Source organism: Stegodyphus dumicola, chromosome 4, assembly GCF_044657685.1.
Source record: "Stegodyphus dumicola isolate Sdum_Otavi_A_Nest chromosome 4, ASM4465768v1".
In the NCBI taxonomy this organism is placed as follows: domain Eukaryota; kingdom Metazoa; phylum Arthropoda; class Arachnida; order Araneae; family Eresidae; genus Stegodyphus; species Stegodyphus dumicola.
Genome location: NC_140771.1, coordinates 130,656,627 through 130,677,060, shown reverse-complemented (window position 1 = coordinate 130,677,060; position 20,434 = coordinate 130,656,627). Strand labels below are relative to the sequence as shown.

At 31.8% G+C, this 20,434-nt stretch overlaps 1 protein-coding gene across 1 annotated transcript in view; it reads left to right on the top strand.

Moving 5' to 3' along the window:
- The window catches only part of sxc (O-linked N-acetylglucosamine (GlcNAc) transferase sxc), a 125,242-nt gene that overhangs the window by 75,678 nt on the left and 29,130 nt on the right, over nucleotides 1-20,434 (top strand). Inside the window, exons 15-17 of the mRNA XM_085815457.1 lie at nucleotides 903-992; nucleotides 6,367-6,492; nucleotides 18,656-18,943. Of these exons, the coding sequence (XP_085671583.1) occupies nucleotides 903-992; nucleotides 6,367-6,492; nucleotides 18,656-18,943 (504 nt within the window). The remainder of the gene's footprint in view (nucleotides 1-902; nucleotides 993-6,366; nucleotides 6,493-18,655; nucleotides 18,944-20,434) is intronic.

Here is a 20,434-nt window from a genome sequence, read left to right as displayed (position 1 = left end):
GTGACAGTGCTCAGATCCTCAGCTAATGAATGTTGAAATCTGTAGTATGATTTTAAATGAAGAGGGGGAAAAATATCACTCCCAAGAGAAAGTGTCAGGGAGGTTAATGAGAATGAAAAAAATTTCGATTGACATTTTATTAAGAATTCTAGATGTGTCAGTTACTGCACCTGGACCATTTAACTTTATAACTTAACAAGAAAGTATTAGCACAAAAAAAGCAAGTTATACAACTTACATTGAAAACAATGTTAATACAAACAATTCAATTTAGAAGTCAAACAACCAAAATCAGCATTATATTATCAAATTTTCACAGGACTAGCTGCGATTTTACTGAACCATCATCCTCAGCTGCAAAAGCGCAAATGGTTCAGTAAAACCATCGAAACTAGTCTTTTGAAAATATAACGCTGATTTTTGTTGTTTGACTTCTAAATTAATATTTGTTCGGCTTGTTATTGTATCTTAATTAAACAAACAAATATTGAGTTTTTTATTAAGGTTATAAATGCTTCATTATTTCATAAATATTTTTTATTTTAATAATTTCTTTATGTCATTGTACTAAATTTAAACTGATGATCTAATAGGGCTAGAAAAATGCAAAATTCAGAATCATCAAAATTCCCGACAAGCCGGATCTCAGACTTTATATGTATATTTAGTATGCCTTCATAGCTTTCAAACTGAACATGATGTAAAAGTGAGGAATCCGATGAATGACGCTTGACCCTGACTAACGTGAAGTAGTTTCTGCATCCAGAAAATTTCTTTCTCTGGAACTCATCTTGATATAAAAACAAATTTCTGTAAATAATTATCTAAAAAAAGTTTTCAAGTTATATGGGAATATTTTTATGTATTTGTAATATTCATTTATATTTTCTCATGTTTTTTAGATATTTTGTTATGCTCTAAGCCCTGATGATGGCACTACATTTAGGTCGAAAATTGCCCAAGAAGCTCATCATTTTGTTGATTTATCCCAGGTATCCTTTTTGAATGATTTAGTATTGTTTATAAGCGACTACTATTGAAAAATATTGCGTTTCTTAAAAATTTTATTTGGAATTTAGAAGATTACTATATTTATGTAAATGTAGCTGGAAATAATAAGGTTTCAACTACAGAGTTAAAAAATATTAAATTTTAAGAAAAGTTAGAATTTTAGAGATTGGTTGTACAAATTTGACCTGGTATTGAAACTGAGAAATAGCAGATTTAAAATCATTTTTGCAAAACTAATTTTGGAAAATTTTACAAATGTATTAAAATTATCAGTTTTGCAGTTAATGAAATAGTTTTTATGTGGAGCTGTGGATCATTGATTTTAATAAAAGTAGAAATTTCTTTAGTAATGTTTTAGAGATTTCTTTTTCCCTCTAAATTGGTGAGATTTTCACCTCAAACCTTTATTAATTTTTTATTTGTTTACATATATATATATATATATATATGTATGTATGTATATAATGAAAACACAGATTTTGGAAGCACTGCATTGGAAGTTAGTTCCATGCACTTTTTTTGAAGAATTTGCAAAATGAAGTAAGCACCATATTTGAATACTCGATATCTAACTTTAAGAACGATGAACTTATATATATATATATGCCATAATAAAGCAAAGGAAATGACGGAGCAGTGTCGATGCGTAGTTATCCTATATTGAAGAAGTAATCTGATTGCGTCGTAAGCTAACGTGTTGACTTCGTAAATAAAACTTGGCAGTCGAGGCAGTTTTAATTCCATTTTTATTTCCAATTGATATTTGTGGCCACAATCACTTGGCACTCTAGTCGTGCCTTTCCACAGAAGATTTAAATTTTTATATATTGTTAAGATAGAAAGCAAGCCAGCGAAATTACATCTTAGCAGAGTAAAGAGCAAAGCTGAAGTGCGTAGTTATGAAGGATGGAAGCACGTGAAGAGAAAAGTTTTGGTTTACAACGACAGTTTCAGTTCTTAATTATTACGTCATCAGAGTTGCGCCGATCATAGAGTGATCTAGAAATGACGCAATGCAAAGAAGTTATTACGATTTTAGAATAAAGAGGAAGAATTAATGTTTTTAGTTATTCTGATTCATATAATTTTATCTTACATATTCCCCCCTTCAAAAAGAAAAAGGCGTAGCGACAGAGAAGCCTTTTTAAAGAGAAAGAGTTAAAACACTAGCAAATTAAAAAAAAAAAAAATATAAATAAATAATAAAATTTTGATCCTGTAAAGTATTATTTATAAATATCAATTTTTTTTAAATAAATTCTTAATTTTTAGAGTCCTATTGAATTTTTCAACATTTCAGTCCAAAAGTCTTTTTGTTTGAGAGTTCACATAATCATAATTCTTCATGGAAGGTTCTTGTTATCGCAGAATATCACAAAATAAACTTTTACATAATCATTACTTATAATTTAATGTAATGCACATAAATATTTATGATACTTATTTCTATATTGATAAATTATAATTTAACATGATAAATAATAGGATTAAGACTTTCAGAATTTATGGTTTCACCGTTATCATCTTTCATTTACAATTCCTGTATTTTACCAAACTGGAAGCCTCGCAATATTTCTAAGCAAACATATCCATCAAAAGGGCTGTCCTCTTGAGCTAACCAGTGTGTTCTATGCACTGGTGGCCCAGGGTGCCTAGACAGTTACTTGAAAAGGCCTCCGTTCCTTGCATTAAGGTAACTGGCCTTTGAGAACTGCACTAATACATTCCCTAATAAAAAATATAATAATAATAATAATATAAAAATTTTACATGCATTCATAAAATGAGAGCCTCCAACATTATCTTGCATGAAGAGGGTAAAAGGAACAACTGTACAGAGGTAATTACAAGCCTCTGTTGAAGGCACCAGTACACCCTCATCATACTATACTTAACATACAATAACCCATAAATTTTAACATGCATTTACCATAATTTCATATTACTTATCTGTACTAATTTCACTTATTTTTTACACCTACTTCATTTTTAGAATAATTATAAAATTCGTATTCAAAATTCTCAACAAAATTTCAAAAACTTATCTTAATATCCTTCCCTATGAATAATTTAAATAGCTTAAAATTCGTTACTTAATTTGCTCACGCATAATTATGAAAAATTAAATTTGCTCACGCATTATTATGAAAAATTAGAAAAATTAATGAACAAGAATTTCAGATTTTCTCAAAACAAATTGCAGAAAATTTTAACCAAAGTTGAGAGGAAAACTATAGAATCCTCAGCATATTAAATGATTTAGTTCCCGAGTTAGATTCACACGAATGTAACAATTTTTGAGCTGTTGAAAAAGCAGAAGCGCAAATAATTTTCTGTCGCACATACTTGCAAACACTAAACTCAGATCGACCTTGAACCCACTGTAATGCTTAATTCCTAAACGGTAATTCACTGATGATTTCCTTTTCACTAGCATTCGAACTTCTCAATTTATCGAGTGATTGCTTTCAATCTGTAAACACTACGCGTGATTATTTTTTTGAAGCACTTGCAAAACACGACAGCAGAAGAATGATCTGTTATTTTTTAAACACTGAAAAAAACAAATTTGATGATTCACTTCTTTCACATTATCTTGGATTTATCACAAAACGATGATTTGAAGAGCTGAACTAAATTGTCCATTGAGGTTTCAGGCTGCAGGAAACTATCCTACCGGCTTAATTGCCATAATAAAGCAAAGGAAATGACGGAGCAGTGTCGATGCGTAGTTATCCTATATTGAAGAAGAAGTAATCTGATTGCGTCGTAAGCTAACGTGTTGACTTCGTAAATAAAACTTGGCAGTCGAGACAGTTTTAATTCCATTTTTATTTCCAATTGATATTTGTGGCCACAATCACTTGGCACTCTAGTCGTGCCTTTCCACAGAAGATTTACATTTTTATATATTGTTAAGATAGAAAGCAAGCCAGCGAAATTACATCTTAGCAGAGTAAAGAGCAAAGCTGAAGTGCGTAGTTATGAAGGATGGAAGCACGTGAAGAGAAAAGTTTTGGTTTACAACGACAGTTTCAGTTCTTAATTATTACGTCATCAGAGTTGCGCCGATCATAGAGTGATCTAGAAATGACGCAATGCAAAAAAGTTATTACGATTTTAGAATAAAGAGGAAGAATTAATGTTTTTAGTTATTCTGATTCATATAATTTTATCTTACATATATATATATATATATATATATAATGAAAACACAGATTTTGGAAGCACTGCATTGGAAGTTAGTTCCATGCAGTTTTTTTGAAGAATTTGCAAAATGAAGTAAGCACCATATTTGAATACTCGATATCTAACTTTAAGAACGGTGAACTTGCAAATACTTTTCCCAATGAAGTTCTAAGCAGCAGGTATATAAAATGAATGATTTTGAGCTTGGCGATGCCATAATAGATGAGCAGCGAACAAACGTGGCAGACATGTCCGGATTCAAGATAACTTTATTATTGAAGAAAAGCAAGTCGGGATTTGCAATATTTGGTTCACATATGGATGAGCGTCTTGTGCGTTCTCCATTTTTGTTTCATCAGCATATGTTCCTTGAACAAAGAAGGTAGCTATAAGGCGTCTGGCCAGGAAAAGCTGAGGCGAAAGTGTCTTAACAGGATGAAAGCATAAACCAGAAGAAGAGCGAGTGTCGCAGTAGCAATACAGAGGAAGAAGGGGGGAGGCAAAAGTTTCAGTTTTAAGTTTTGGCTTACAATTAGATGATTGGTCAAGAGGCATCTGCATTAAAGGTTGCGTAACATCGCATGATTAATTTGATTGATGCAGTTTAGACTAAAGCACTATTTTTAGGACGGATAGATCAAGTTTCCAAATGAAATAGAAAATAAAAGAGGTTATAGCGAATTAAATTTAGAAGTTTGTTTTGATATTTTTTATCTTGCACATCAGCTCAAAAAAGATCTGATGATTATCATAATGTTAATAAAGAAAGATATGATACTCATTATAAACCTAGTAATTTTAAAATAGGTGATTTAGTTATGTACGTATTTCAATTTCAATATTCTAATAGAAGAATTTCAATATCCTAATACACGTGAACCTTTTCCTCCATTTGCAGGACCTTGCACAATTCTAAAACAATATTGTGACGTTACTTTTGAAATTGATAGACCAAAAGAAATCAGAAATTGTTCATTCAACTAGACTAAGGCCTTTTAATCCAGCAAGTGAATTTAAATTAACTGTTAGAAATAGTAAAATTCCTATCTCTGTTCAAAATTAATTTAATTTTAATTTTTCAAATTTCTTTCCTGATTATGACTTTTAATACCTGATTTAGACTTAAACCCTAACTATGACAAATTAGTTTCCTGATTTTGACCTTTTGTATTCTTCACGTAATTTTGAGTCAGCTATGTTCATGAAACTGGCTTGGGTGTTTGTATACTTTTTCATATCGACCACGATCCTCTGACCATAGTTTAGCACAGAAGTGCTACCACACACAAATACATATTTTTCATATAAATTTAGATTATTTTGTAACAATTTGTTTTCTTTCTTTCTTTGTGTTGTAAGGTAATATTAATTTCTAGTTTCTAAATTTCTAAAAAAGACTCTAACTTGATTATACTAGTTATTTGTCTTAAAATTTTAATAATATAGGATTTTGTATTTTTACAAAAACACTTTGATACAATGTACAATGCCCAAAACCAGTTACCTTTTATTAGGCAACGGAGGTTTTTTGATAGTTTGTACCTAGCACCCCCCAACCATCAGCAAGTTAAGTCATGCTGATCTGTTGGCGAGGACATGGCAAAAATTTTGATTCAAAGTGTTAAGGTCTTATTGTATTGTATCATTATTTATATTGAATTGGTTTCTTAAGGTATTATATTATAATGTTTTGTATTGAATTTTTAAATTACTTTAGAATATGTCAATATATTGTTCATTACTTATGATGAAAAGAATGAATGCACGTAGTACCTTGTGGATAAATTGTATCTGTTCTAAGTTTGTATGTTCTAATATGTATCTGTTCTAAGTTTTATATGAAAAGAAAATTTTAAATATTTTCTATTCAAAATTTTATAATTCTTTCCCAAACTTCTGGCTTCACTTATGTACTAATGCTTTGCTCGCCCGGCCTCTCGTTTTGAGGGAGGAAGATGTAAAATATATATTCTGCCATTTGAATGTAATAAAAATGTATAATTGAAAGCTAAATCATGTGTCGTCCTTTGGATTCAGCCTTACCACTCAGCCATCACAATGCCAAGCTTCGTCACGACTGCTGGAAAATATCACATGTACATATGTGTGTTTCTGAAAATCTGATAGGTATCTTCTCTTGAAATAATTTTTGATTGTATTTTTCAGATTCCTTGTAATGGTAAAGCTGCAGATCATATTTTTGCTGATGGTATTCACATATTAGTTAATATGAATGGTTACACTAAAGGAGCCAGAAATGAAATATTTGCCTTAAGACCAGCCCCTATTCAGGTATATCATATAAGTAATTTTTATAAGTTTTTTTAATGGAAGAAAATAGAAATTTTAAATTCATAATGAAAGTAACTATTTGGGTTAATTTTTTTAAGAAAGGCCTGAAAGCAAAATCTAGATTTTTGGAGGTGAAGGGAGATGTAGCAGGTATCTTTAGGTAGACTTCTTTTTGGCTTAACAAGAGAAAATAGCAATAGGTGTACTATTTTTTTTTTTTTTTTTTTTTCATTTACAAAATGAATTTTATACAGTTTTCGTTTACAAAGCAAACAGGTTGTGGTTACCTAATTTTTCTATTTATTTTGGATGTGGGTTTGTGGTCTCCCCTTTCTTCTTCTTTTTTTTTTTTAAATGGTCTAGAATGAGTACAAGCCAGTTTCTCTTAAAATGTCCTCCACAAAAGCAACCCTTGCATTAGGCAGACAGCTCTTGTGTACTTTGCCATATTAAAATAATATAATAGTTTTTAATTAAAAAACAGAAAAGAGGGTTTCTTTCTACTATATCATGTAATTGTTTTCTTTATGAAAGTTGCATACTAGTACAAAAAAGGGAGAAGTAACTAAAAAGGTGGAGATTTTATATTAGATTTGAGTTTCAATGCAATTTCTGTGTGTAAGACCATTAAATATGAATTATCCTCTATTGGCTGAGCATCAAGAAGAATATTTGTATGTGATTTGTTTAGGTTGGGTTGCCTAGAATAAGTGAACCAGATCAGCCGGCTTGTTCCATAACTTCGTTTAGTAAATCTGATGATGGAGAAGAGTATCACAGTCTTGGGCAATATATGATTATAAAATTCCTCATCAATGAAAATGGCAAAGTAGGTGAAATTTGTTCCAGTTGCAGGCCTAGTTCAGGAAGTTACCTTTCCGTGATCAGTGAAAGCTTGCTGCAGTGAATTCAAGCAAAGCTGTAAATTGTGTTGCAGATCAAGCTCATTCTTTCTGAATACGATCAAAGCTGCTGATTGAAGATTAAACGGCTTTGTGAGTTTGCATTTCTCATTTGCTCCAAACTAATTTTGAAACAGAAAGGGAAGCTTTTTTGGGACTGAATTTTCATATTTGAACCCTTCAAAGTACTTTGGAGTGAATGATTTTTAGACCAACAATCAAGTGGAAACATACATGTGCAGTTGTTAGAAAACTCACTGATCTTGATTCTGTGAACTTAAAAAGCTACTAGAAGAGTAAAAATATGTAAAAAAAAAGGGGGGGAGAGACTGTTAAGAAAAATAATTAATAGGAATGTAGATCTTTCCTTTAACAGAAATTCTGTCAAAAAAGGGCAGTGGTTTGTTCATATTTGATTCATCCTTGTATTATCCAGAGATTATTTTTATGCTCAGGATATTTATATATGTATGTTTTCTTTATCCAATTTATATATTAAAAAATCATGTAGTTAAATTTCTGTATCTATTGTACACTAAAGTTAAATAAAAAAAAGGGTCACCCAAATTTTGTTTTCCTAATTTCATAAGCCTGTGCATGGAAGCATTGCTGCTTGTTGCTATTAATGATTTTACAGAGTTTGAAATCCCTTTTATATTGTCTCCCATTTTAGACATAAAAATGTATGTTATCGAAATTATTGACCTTGGCAGTTCTATACAATGCAACTGCTAGCTAGTTTCTATTTTTTTAATTAAAAACTACCAATATCACAATGAAGTGACTGCAGTTAAATTCTACATTGAAGAACATTACATTTTACTTAATTACTAATGAAATTACTGAATTTAAAGAGAAAAAAATCAATTTTAAGTAATTCTACTTTATATTTTAACTGAACTTGCGGAAAATTGGAAAAGATGTTATTAATTCCTAGTTTTGAAATTAGGTATATTTATCAGTTTTTGTTGTATGGAAGTCAAAATTTTTATAATGTGTATAAACATTAAATACAAGGTTGCCAAACTTAAAACTGTCTTGGAATGATATCTTTACTGTTCAGAGAATGATTTCTCAAATTTCTGAAAACTCTTTTTGTAGCTGTTTTAATTTTGGCCACTCTGTAATTATAGTGACTGGAAGACTTTATAAAGGGTTTTCATGCTGTGCCTTGTTTTGTAAAGCTTAATCAGAAATTTATATAAAAACGTTTCCTAAATGTACTAAAATAAGAAATGCCAAATCTCTTACTATTAACAATTTCATTGCATGGGTGCTGTCTACCAGTGGCCAAAAAAGGGAGACTAGTGATCATAGGTAGTGTATGAGATTTTGTCTGTGTAAATATTACCCATTTTCCCTGAAAGACCTTTCCCTTAGACAGATAAATTTCCCATGCTTTGCCTGAATCAATTAAACAGCCATTGCATCATTCTAAAGAACTGAAAGTCAGAATCTTATTTCAGTATCTTTACAGCTCCTGCATATTGACTTGAAATAATCCATTCGTTCAAAGAACAGTTTCCAATAGGATCAGTGAAATTTAAAAGGGGGACAATGGTGATTAAGAGGTCATTAGCCGAATATGCACTGGCAGTTGATCTGCATAATCAAGATCCCATTGAGTACAAAAAATTATTAATCAAATTGATAAATAATTATTACTGATATTAAGCTGTAATTCGTAGTAAAAAGAAATCTTATCAAATAAAAATAAGTGGAAAATTTGCTAAACGTATATAGCATATTTTAAAATTAGTAATAATTTTTTATGCAATAAGCACAATATAAAAAAAAAAAAAAAAAAAAAAAAACTAAGTCTGGAATGAAAAACCAGAAACAGGCTGAACAATTCTTAACAAGGTGATTTAGGAATTAAAACAGTTTTATTCCAAATATTAAAAAAATTGCATCAATACATCAAGTGCAGCCATCATAATAATTAAAATCAAATATTTGTGCAGAATGTATTTTTTTCCTTCAATTTGTTTTCATTTGTCAAATTAAAATTAGTAATAATGCAAAAAATAGACACTAATCTAATAAATTATTTTTTCTCTTTTTTTTTTTTTTCCAAATTTTTTGTTCGTATTCGTAGTGTAATTGCTATCTTTAAGTTATTTATGTAAAATTATTTGTAAAATGTAAGGAGTTGATGAAGAAAACCATTCTTTTAAAACGGATGGATGGAGAAAAAAAAAAAAAAAAAAAAAAGAGAGAGAGATATCTCTGCTGTAGAATCTGGTATTTTTTTTTTTTAATTTGTATTTATTAAATTTTAATTCCTTTAAAAAGTAAAATGCGATTTTTATCATATTAATTAGATAACTAAAACCTTGCAGCTATAGATATGTCCAAAATGTAAGAATATTTTCGGAGAGGGGATAAATATTTAACCTATATATATATATGATAGTATTTAGGATTAGGCAATGAAGAAACCAATTCTGTCATGGTTGGAGTGGAGGTGATAGAAGATGGTTTGACTGTATGGCATAGTAGATAACTGGAACTCTTTTGAATAATCACAAAATCGCTTGATAAACTGAACATCTACCGTATTTGACGGCATATAAGAAGCACTTTTTTCCCTAAATTTGGTCTCAAAAATGTTACCTGCATCTTATACGTGAAGGACACAGGTTAACTTTCAATACTGAATGCTATTTTTAGCCTGGATAAAGGTCTAGACACACATAACTTTTTCTATATCTGCCATAATTATTTTGCGCATGCGCCAAAGCTCGAAGCTGATGTCGAAGTTCAAACAGGTTCGACGGTCACATTAAGTCTATGGAGCCTTTCCTTCTTTACATAGACTTTCTTTGACTCAGCCGACACACGTGTCCGTATCGGTGCTATTCTGTATAAACGTGTTGGTATCGGTGCTTAAAACTATTTGTTTTATAAAAATACCCTGGAAAATATGAATACAGGAAACAAAAGATTAAGCTATACAATTCAGTATAAACTAGGAGTGTTAAACTAAGTGCATGGAAACAAAGCAGCAGCAAAGTATTTCGGTCCACCACCTACCGAAAAAATTATACTTCTTGGCGACTGCAGGAAAATCAACTGAAGACTGCTAAAAAACAAAAACATAATCTTCAATGCCTAGCTTCATCTTGGCCTGAACTTGAAAATGCCGTAAAAATGTGAGTGATAGATAAGAGGAAATCTGGTATAAGTGTTTCAGCCAAAATGATAATCGATGAGACCAAAGGATTTGCAGAAAAACGTGGGCGGAACTTTTCGGGGTCTGAGGGCTGGTGCTACAGGTTCATGTCATGAAAAGGCAAGGCTTATCATTGCACACAAAAACAACTATTGGACAGAAAATGCCAGCAGATTATGAAGAAAAAATATTAGCATTTCATAGGTTTGTTATAAATGTATGCAAGAAAACTTCTTTTGAGCTCGGTCAAATAGGAAATATGGATGAAATTCCACCCACATTTGGTGTACCATCCAACAAGACTGTGAGTATTAAACAGGGTTCGTAGCGGTCCTTATATGTCAACTTTTCTTCCAAATATGGAATGTCAGATGGTGAGTCATACTCCCGGAAATATATTTTCCCCCTTTCTCTGCATTAACATAACCTTTGGTGTGCACGAAGAGTACAGACAGGTGCCCGTCATTCTATTGGTCAAAGAATTGCGAAAGCAGTAGAAAATACCGCTACATTCAGCATTCTTTTTTTCCTCCCATCCAAATACTACACACGTTTGAATTTCTATCAAAATCTTAAAAATTCGCATTCTCGTTCTGCTTGTCAGTTCTTATTCGTGTTTATTATGATCGTTATGCTTATATTATGAGCATATGTATGAATGTTTATAATAACATAGTTGCAGTAACTGCTGAAGTATAGTAAACTTCCAAAAATGGCTGTGTTTTAACACAGATTATCTTTCTAAGGAATAATATTCGGAAGGGCTTAAATAAAGGAAAAGTAATCGAATAGTCAAAATAATTTCATTTTTTTGGCCAATATATTATACAGTGCGAAGGTTGGGAGGTCTCCCCTTTCTCTGCAAAATCTTGAATATTGGAAAGTGTTACATTTCTCTGCAAAACAAGCAACAGACTTTTTTTTTTTTTTTTTTTTTTTTGTTACTTTCCAATTTGGATTGAATAGGACTAAAAGTTCTGCGGTCTACCAACCCAAATGAAGAATGATTCTATTCCGGAAAATTAACGCCGTCTGTTGAAAATTAGAATGAAAAACACCCCAGTGTTTAGTTCTTTATTCTCCCAATACCTCCAGTTGTTGATTCCGATTGCGTAATATCACATAGGGAAGAATTACGGTGCACATATTGCGCAATAACGTTTGCAATATTTTGCAGAGATAATTAATTTTGATGTTCAGTCCGAGATTTGTTTATGAACACTTACTAACTGAAAGAATTTTACTGTGCTTGCTAAGCAGAATTTTTTTTTAGTTCCATTGGTATATTTTTATATGATGCACATATTGAAATGTCAAAAGCATTTATTAGCGGAAAAATCTGAAGAGCGGCTACAGTCTACCCTCCACTCCTTCAAGTTACGCTCGACTGTCCGAATATTCCCCAATTCCAAGTATGCGGGTTAGTTAAGCTTTTACTGTTAAAGATGGCTGCATGAAGCAAATTTCTGTCTTCTGATTTCAGAAATGTTCCGCTTTTTTACTTAAATTACTTTGCTTGCAATTTCTGTTAAGAGAAAACTGATATACAATGAAAATTTAGAAAATGTTCAGAATTTAGATTTAAATTATTTAAATATCAATATGAGTGGGAAAATAAATTTGATATTTAAATAATTAAATCTAAATTTCCAAACGAATACAATAAATATGCCTTATTATTATTTATTTTCTCTATTTTGAACTGAAATTTCATCATTAAATCTTGCAATATAGTTTAGTTCTTCATAGTTTTTTTCTCTCTCATTGTAAACTAGTTCTGTAAATTGAACTATTATTTAAAATTTAAAAAAAAAAAAGTAATTATTTTCCATGGTTGAGGTAATACTTATTCTCTCTTAAAGAGTACTTCATTTCTCATATTTTAAATTACAATTCTAATTTTTAAGGTTATGCAGTAGTGTATGATGTAATTAGGCATGTGCTTATTTTTTTAACTAAAATGTGGCTAAATCAATAACCATTGTTAAAGTGTCTAAATCAATAACCATAAAAACCACCGGTCATGAAAAAACTTGATACCTACCGCTGTTTTTCATATTCAAAAGGAAAACTCATCCGAAAGAAAAACTTCCAACGGGTGTAACTGAATTGTGAAGGATCCGTTTGGATTTTCTTCATCTTGTCAAGTTCCATTCACCTGCTAGATGCCTTTGGCCTTTTTTCCTTTTGGTATCCCTCTCACTTTTCCTTTCTTCGTTTTCTCATTCGAGATGTTTTCCATTTCCTGGATTCATTATATCACGTGCCCTTCGGCTTAATTTAAGGAACCGGCAACGTTGCACCTGCAATAGTTCGGTAATATAGAACTGTCTAAGTCTAATGGGTGTAATTGTTCATGTTCATCCGAAAGGCTGGATGGACGAAGCTGGAATGAAACTGTGGTTACAGAATGTATAGGTGAGGCGACCTGCTGGACTCTTAAATAAACCGTCTCTTTTGGTTTTGGATCAGTTTAGCACCCATGGAACTGAAACCATAAAGAATAAAGCGAGAGAATTAAAAACCCAGATTGCTGTCATTCCTGGTGCACTGACTAGCCAATTGTAGCCTTTAGATGTATCGGTGAATAAGCCATTTAACCCTTTATCAGGCCCATTCCATTTATTTTCCAAATTCATATTTTATGCAACTATTAGGGAAAAGTAGCTCGTTTATGACCAAAAATACTATTTTTGGAATTCTGTTGTTGTTTATAATAGGGGTGGTAACATATTTACCACCGCCCGGTATAAGCAATGGCATTTTACTGAGTTGTGCAAAAGAAAAAAATCATAATTACAAAAATATCACAAATAAACATGCGTTTTTGATGAAAACTATTTATTCTTGATTATTTAAATATACATATAATATAAAATCGATGATTAATATAAAATCGATTGCAGATATAAATATAACCAAATGCACTACTTCTACTGATTTTAATTTTTATTTACAACACGAAGCAGCACAGAATGGTACATGACATGTTGAACATAAGACCTTGATACGTTTCTGACTTACTTTTGTGCTGCAATATTTGCACCTTCTGTAACTTTCTCCTCTGACTGGCACGTGTGTTCTAACATTAGTTGTTCGGATTTTCCCTTGGAATAGCATTTTCCTTTTTCGCTGATACCCAGTTTGATTGCAGTTTTCGTTTTTTACTAGAGAAGCCTCCAATTAGGCTGCGAGCTACTCTCAACCTAAATTCAAGTCTTTTTCCCAGTGTAAACTTCAGACTGATATAGGTAACCAATTAATGCGTTTGATCTAGCCCAAATCTTATAAACTCTTTTTACAGGCTTCCCTGGCATATATTGCTTCATTGTGGACCTTTCTTTGAATTTTACCATTTTTTCATCAATAGATTGAAGTCTGAATATTTTTCTTGAATTTTTATCTAAATGGGTGATCAAAGAACACATTTACTGTAATTTGTCAAATTCTGGCTCATTTCAAGGGACAGCCTTTTGATTGCCATTGATATGCAAATTTGAAAGGATATTTTTTTAATCTCTTTGCTGGCACAATTGACGAGATTTCTTGATTATTGAAAAAAAGAGTCAGAAGACCAGTACAAATCTAAGATAATTTATTGATCCTCTTCATAATTAGGATTTCCTAAAAAGCCTGCAGTTCTTCTTGCATGAGGGAGTCCTTTTTCGGACTCTTCAGGATCTGAAAGCAGTGCAAAATAAAGCTCTAATTTCTTTTTCTTCAATGCGTTTACCTAAAATAATATTCATTACATTTAATTAGTTACTTATATTTTGAAATCACTTGAACATACTGATCAAATATTACCTTTATAGCATTCTAAAGTAATATTTTAATTCTAATTTCTAAATACATAAATATTTATGTAATCCTAAATAAACACTAAAATATTTTCCATAATATTTATAATAAATATTAGAAATAATTAATTACTGAAATGCTAATATAAAAGTATTAGATATACAAAGAAATCAAGTAGCATGCCAAACAAAATGCTATTTCTAAAGCAAAACATATTAGTAAAACTGTGTTTCGATCAGGCAGTGGTAAATTATTTACCACCTCTAAAATTGCTAACTGTGACGTAGTAAATATTTTTACCACCAAATTCAAATATGTATAAAACAAAATATTTCGCTATATTTTTTTAAATGCCTAATACGATTTAGCTATCAAACCTTTAAGATACAAAATATATGAATATATAGCTTTTAACGTATTTTTATATATCAATACACAATAAAATAAGAAAAGAGTACGTGCTTACCCTCTCCATTTTGCTTGAAAACTGGATGAATGCAGAAATGTTGCAGTTTACGTGGCCTCTACAGCCACCTATTACAGAAAATGTGAAGCTCTGGTTCCAGAGGAAAATTCCTGATATCGGGCGCTGGTAAATAATTTTCTGTATGCTGCTAGAAAACAAATTGCTTAGTGGTAAGATATTTACCACCGCCTGTAAAAGGGTTAAGGAAAAAGTGCAAGAACGATGGAACAAGTGGATAGGAGAGCCACATCACACCCTCAGGTAGAATGAAGCGGCCTCTATTTCATAAGTGTGCGAGTGGGTAAAAAGATCTTGGGAGGACGTAAAGGCTGAAGTAATTGTTAGTTCCTTTAAGAAGTGCGGAATCAGTAATGCTGTTGACGGAACAGAAGACGACGCATTATTCGAAGAAGGGGATATGACGGAAACAGTAGTGATGACGATATTCTCGTTTTCGATGATGATGATAATGAAAAAGACTTTTATGGTTTTGAAAGTGATTAGTCTAATTTCGTGATAGGCAACGTTTTCCTTGAATCTGTGTTTTTTGTTGTTTCTGCTTTATTTTGCATTATGTTTGATTGCTTGCCATTCATTCATTTATTCATTATTGAAATTTACATATGTTCAACAGGGTTGCCACGCAACCGGGAGAACCGGGAAAAGTCAGGGAATTCGAAAATTGACCAAAATATTCAGGGAAAAGTCAGGGAATTTAAGTATTTTTGTCAAAATCTGGAAAAGTCAGGGAAGTTCATACAACGATCCCGCCAAAAAAAGCGATTTTTGCGCCGACGTCGGAAGAGGTAACTTTTTTGGCGAATTATGTATCACGTGAGTGTCATTCGGGTAGCTGGCATAGAGCCAATTTTCGCAGCTCCAATTTGATTGTCTTTTAGAAAGGCAAAGCAACTTTCCCGCAACTTTTGGTTTCCAGTATTTTCGAGAATCGCATGTGCAGTGCATGAACTAAAGAAAGTACCTGTTCTCGTATAAAACAAAATGGGTTTAATCCTAGTATACGGTACTATGGAGGTTAGAATCAAAGAATATGTATTGTAAAGAAGGAAAACCTCTCTGCAACAGACATGGCTGTGGCTCCGTTCCATCATAGAGGGAAACAGCTGTGCATGTCTGATATATCTGTCACCAAAGCTCGAAACCGTTGTCGAAGTTCGAAGGTCACGTTATCAAGAGTTCATAAAATGAATATCGTTTAAAATTTCTTTAACCACTTGCGCTAAAAAGACGTGCCACGCACGTCAAGATGCTTTTGTCTCAAACCGCGAGCGACGTGAACACCACGTCGATAAGCATTTATCGCAAAAATGAAAATAACGTGGTGCACATGTCGCCTAACAACGAGATTGTTTATTTCTCGAGTTACAGCTCTGGATTGCACTCGCAGATGCGGAGCGGCGTAAATGAGACACTTTACCGCTTGTTATATTGTAGCGCACAGCACCGCAACCGTGAAGTTTAGTCTTAGCGCAAGTGGTTAAACTCTAAAGGAAAAGAAAATATTTTTTGGCGCAAGTAAATTAATTCATGGATTAGTTATTTTCAAAGAAAAAAAAAAAAAAAAAACTACGAAAATCCGTTTTTAAAATTATTGCGAAAAATCCAAGAAGAAACGTCCTTTGATAAAACGTTTCTTCTTGGATTTTTCGCAATAATTTTAAAACGGATTTTCGTAGTTTTCCTTTTGTCAAAGAGCGTTTCTTCTTAACACGTGTTTCTCAATTTCCTGTACACATCGCGGAGAGGGAAATTCTGACCGCCAGGTTCCGTCGCCAAATCCCTTGGCAAATTTTCCCTCCGCATTCTAGCGGCATAATAGCATTTTACTTGTATGGAACCTTTTCTTCTTTACATAGATGTTCTTTGGTTAGAATAATAATGGGATTTGGCGACATCTTGATGCGCAGTAAACAGGTCATTTTGGTCTTGGCGACAATTTTCAAAATCGTGCCAAAGCCTTACCGTATACTAGAATTTTACCGCAAAATCTTTTTTAACCTTTTTTTTTCTTTTTAATAAATACCTTGCCATTTTGCAGTAAAATAAAAAAAAATAGTAATCAGTCATCTAGAGCCATGTAATATAACTATATTCGCTAAAATATAGATGATTATTCTAATTCAATTTTTAAGTAATTATTTTTAAGTTATTCATATAATTTAATGTTGTTTCTTCACTCTAAATTTATTTATTATTAGTAAATAATATTTCCAAATTTCAGGAAATTTTCTCTGGCATAATCCTGAAATTAATTATAGCAGTATGATGACATACCATCACGAAATTTAATACACATATTTTTTCCTTATGTATGCTGCAAAATAAATATAAAATACCTCAATTTATTAAAATAGATTTCTTTCTTTCGTTTAGCTGCAGAATGTCTTCAAAAAAAGCCTTTTTTTATTCCAGATTGGGAAGATTCTAATCTCAATCTTCAGTGGAGAAAACAACAACTATTATAATTATATTTGTGTTTTCAAGTGTTAAGGTTTTAAGAACATACCTCACGCAAATTAAATTTACCTAAAATCTAACCTAACTATTTAGCATTGCGTTGTGATTTATAAGGACCGGATTAGCCTCTTGTTGAACTGGTGATGATCATGAGTAATAATTAAATAAAACATACATTTGTTATCCAATATATATATCTTAAATTTTATTAAGTTTCTTAAGTGGAAAACTAAACAAAATTATCAAACAAAGTATACCAAGAATAATTAAGAATAAATGTCCTCTGGGATTTATTGAATAATTAAGTGAATTTGCTACACAATACAAGTAATACCATAATTAATTTACCTCTTAGCACAGCCAACGTACATTACATGGATAGACTGGAATTTTCTTGAAACACACCTGTGAAACCTGGAAAAGTCAGGGAATTTCATTCTCCTGTTTGAGTGGCAACCCTGTTCAAAATAGCTTGCCGTTTGTTAACTTTTCTTAATAAAAATATGTTTGGTAATTGCATTGAATGGTTGTTTATTTGACTTTTATGAAACGTGAGAACTAAAAGAAACCACATTTTAAGTTATTGTAGTACTGCGCTGTCGCTCAGACTATTGAAACTTTTTTCCCTTGTGTGTGACCTTCTAAATAAGGGTGCGTCTTATATGCTGTCAAATACGGTATTTATTACTTGTTGATTCTAATCATCATATCTTATTGCATAATACATGGTACAGCACACTGAGAGCAATCGACACTCACAATTTTAAACTATGAAGTTACATTTTTAAACAGTGGAGAAATGTAGCTTAGTGAAGAGGCGTGATTTACCAGGACATTGCAAGAAGCAAAAGAGTGTGTGCACAAGGCATCCGAAATATTTATGCTCAGAAATTCTTTGTTTGAGTTCTAAATGATGTTTGGATATAAGCTCACATCAATGTGGAAAACTGCACGGAAAGAGTAACGTAAGTGCAGAAGTGGGGCTGTCTTCAAATTCACTTTAGAAACTTAAAGGTCAAAATTTTGTTAGATATTTTATATTTTGCAGCTGTGTGTACTGAGTAAATTACATCAACTGTAAGGATGTAATATGAAGGTAAGGTAATTGGCTAAAAGGAGTAGTACATTATAAAATTAAAATGGATATTTAAAAAACTAAAGTAACTTACTATCTTGGCTTATTTATGTCTTTTCTTAAATTATTTGTAAGTGATGAAGAGTTACAAGGTATATAATTTATAAATGCTAACTTATTAAGTGTTTTGAATAAAAAATGTCTTTAAATGCATGAATTTAATTTTAAAGCTAATATGTGAATTATTGTATTATTGTAATTTTTAGGTAATGTGGTTAGGCTATCCTGGAACCAGTGGAGCCCCTTTTATGGATTATATAATTACAGATAGAATAACTTCGCCATTGAGTCTTGCCTCTCAATATTCTGAAAAGCTGGCCTACATGCCTGATACATTTTTTGTTGGAGATCATAGGCAGATGTTCCCACACTTAATTGAAAGAGCAATCCTTGATGATAAAGATTGTTTAGGCAGGAAATCTGAAGTTCCTGATAATGTCAGCATCGTAAATGCTACAGATTTATCTCCTATTATAGAAAAAGCTGAAGTTAAAGTAAGAATTACGTTAGTTCTAAATTTCTTACTTTATGCCTTTAATGATTATTTTCTGCAGCTTAAAGTGCAAAAAAACTAGGCATATTTATATATTGTTTTAAATTTTTTTATAATTATATGTATACACACCCATTCTGTTACTTGGCTGAGTGAGCTCAGTTTTTTATTCTTATGTTGGTAAATTGTGCATTTTTTGCTTTATAAATGATTGAATTATGTTGTTCTTATTGTCCAGTTAAAGTGTTTATGCCTGTAGTTAATCTGCGTGCAATATTTATAGAATTATTAACAATTTAAAAGTTGTTTAAGTGTACCTAAGCGTAATTTTTTTTACTGTAACAGCCATATTTGTTTGCATTTGAAACTTAAGCAGAATATAGTACAGTCAAAAGTTGTTGATCCGGACTCGTCGGGACTTCGGCGATTCCGGATTATCGATTTTTCCGGATTATAGATCATCAATTTAAATCTGGTAAGATGGCATGCAGAAATTACAAAATTAAAAATATGAAACCGTAATTTTTGAAATAAAGAACAATTATGATCTAAAGGGTATCAAAATTTACAAAAGAAAAAGCTTAATATTTATTTGTTTACTTTATTAAACATTTCCTTCAATGTAAGTTGCTTCGTTTCATGTGATAATACTTTCTCTTTAATTCTATTAAACAGACATAATTTCTTGTTTAGTTACAAAGTTCCGCTGTTCAAGTCCTATAATTGCTGTGTTGAGAATACCGACTAATTTGTCAATCGAAATGTTTTCGTTTTCAATAACCTCTGGGTCGCTTCTTCACTATCTGAAGCGAATTATAATGACGAGGAACTTGATTTAAATCATATCAAAGACAGAATGAAATACTACACTTAGTATGGAATTATAAACCAAATAAAATAAAAACATCTGCCCTGAAGATAAGGATAGTGCTGACAGATCAACTTCCAATCGGCCACGTGAAATTGATAAACAGATTTCGGATCTCAAAACATACTTTCGCTTTGTAGATACAAATTACATATTAGTAAATATATATCGGAAATTCTATTTGACATAATCTTTCTAATCTATCATAATCTAATAATGACGTTTCTGCCCCCCCCCCCTCTGCGGCAGAGCAGCGTGAAATTGATAAACAGATTTCGGATTTCAAAACATACTTTCGCTTTGTAGTAAATATATATCGGAAATTCTATTTGACATAATCGAAAGTTCAAGCTTTTATAAAATTGCTCTAACAGTCTGCAAAAAATAATAAGCCGGATCCAATTCGAAGATTAAGGAACAACGCAATCGGCAACATTAACTGAATTAGATAACTTTAGCTTAGCGTATAACTCCGTTACAGTTTAAACGCGCATGCGCACAAACATATTCGTAGCCGTAAGGGTCTTACGCGCTCTCGTAAACGCCTGTGCGCATGCGTGAACGCGACGCATGCGCAGAATGTTTGTAGCTTTGAGATTATAGATCATTCCGGATTATGGGTGT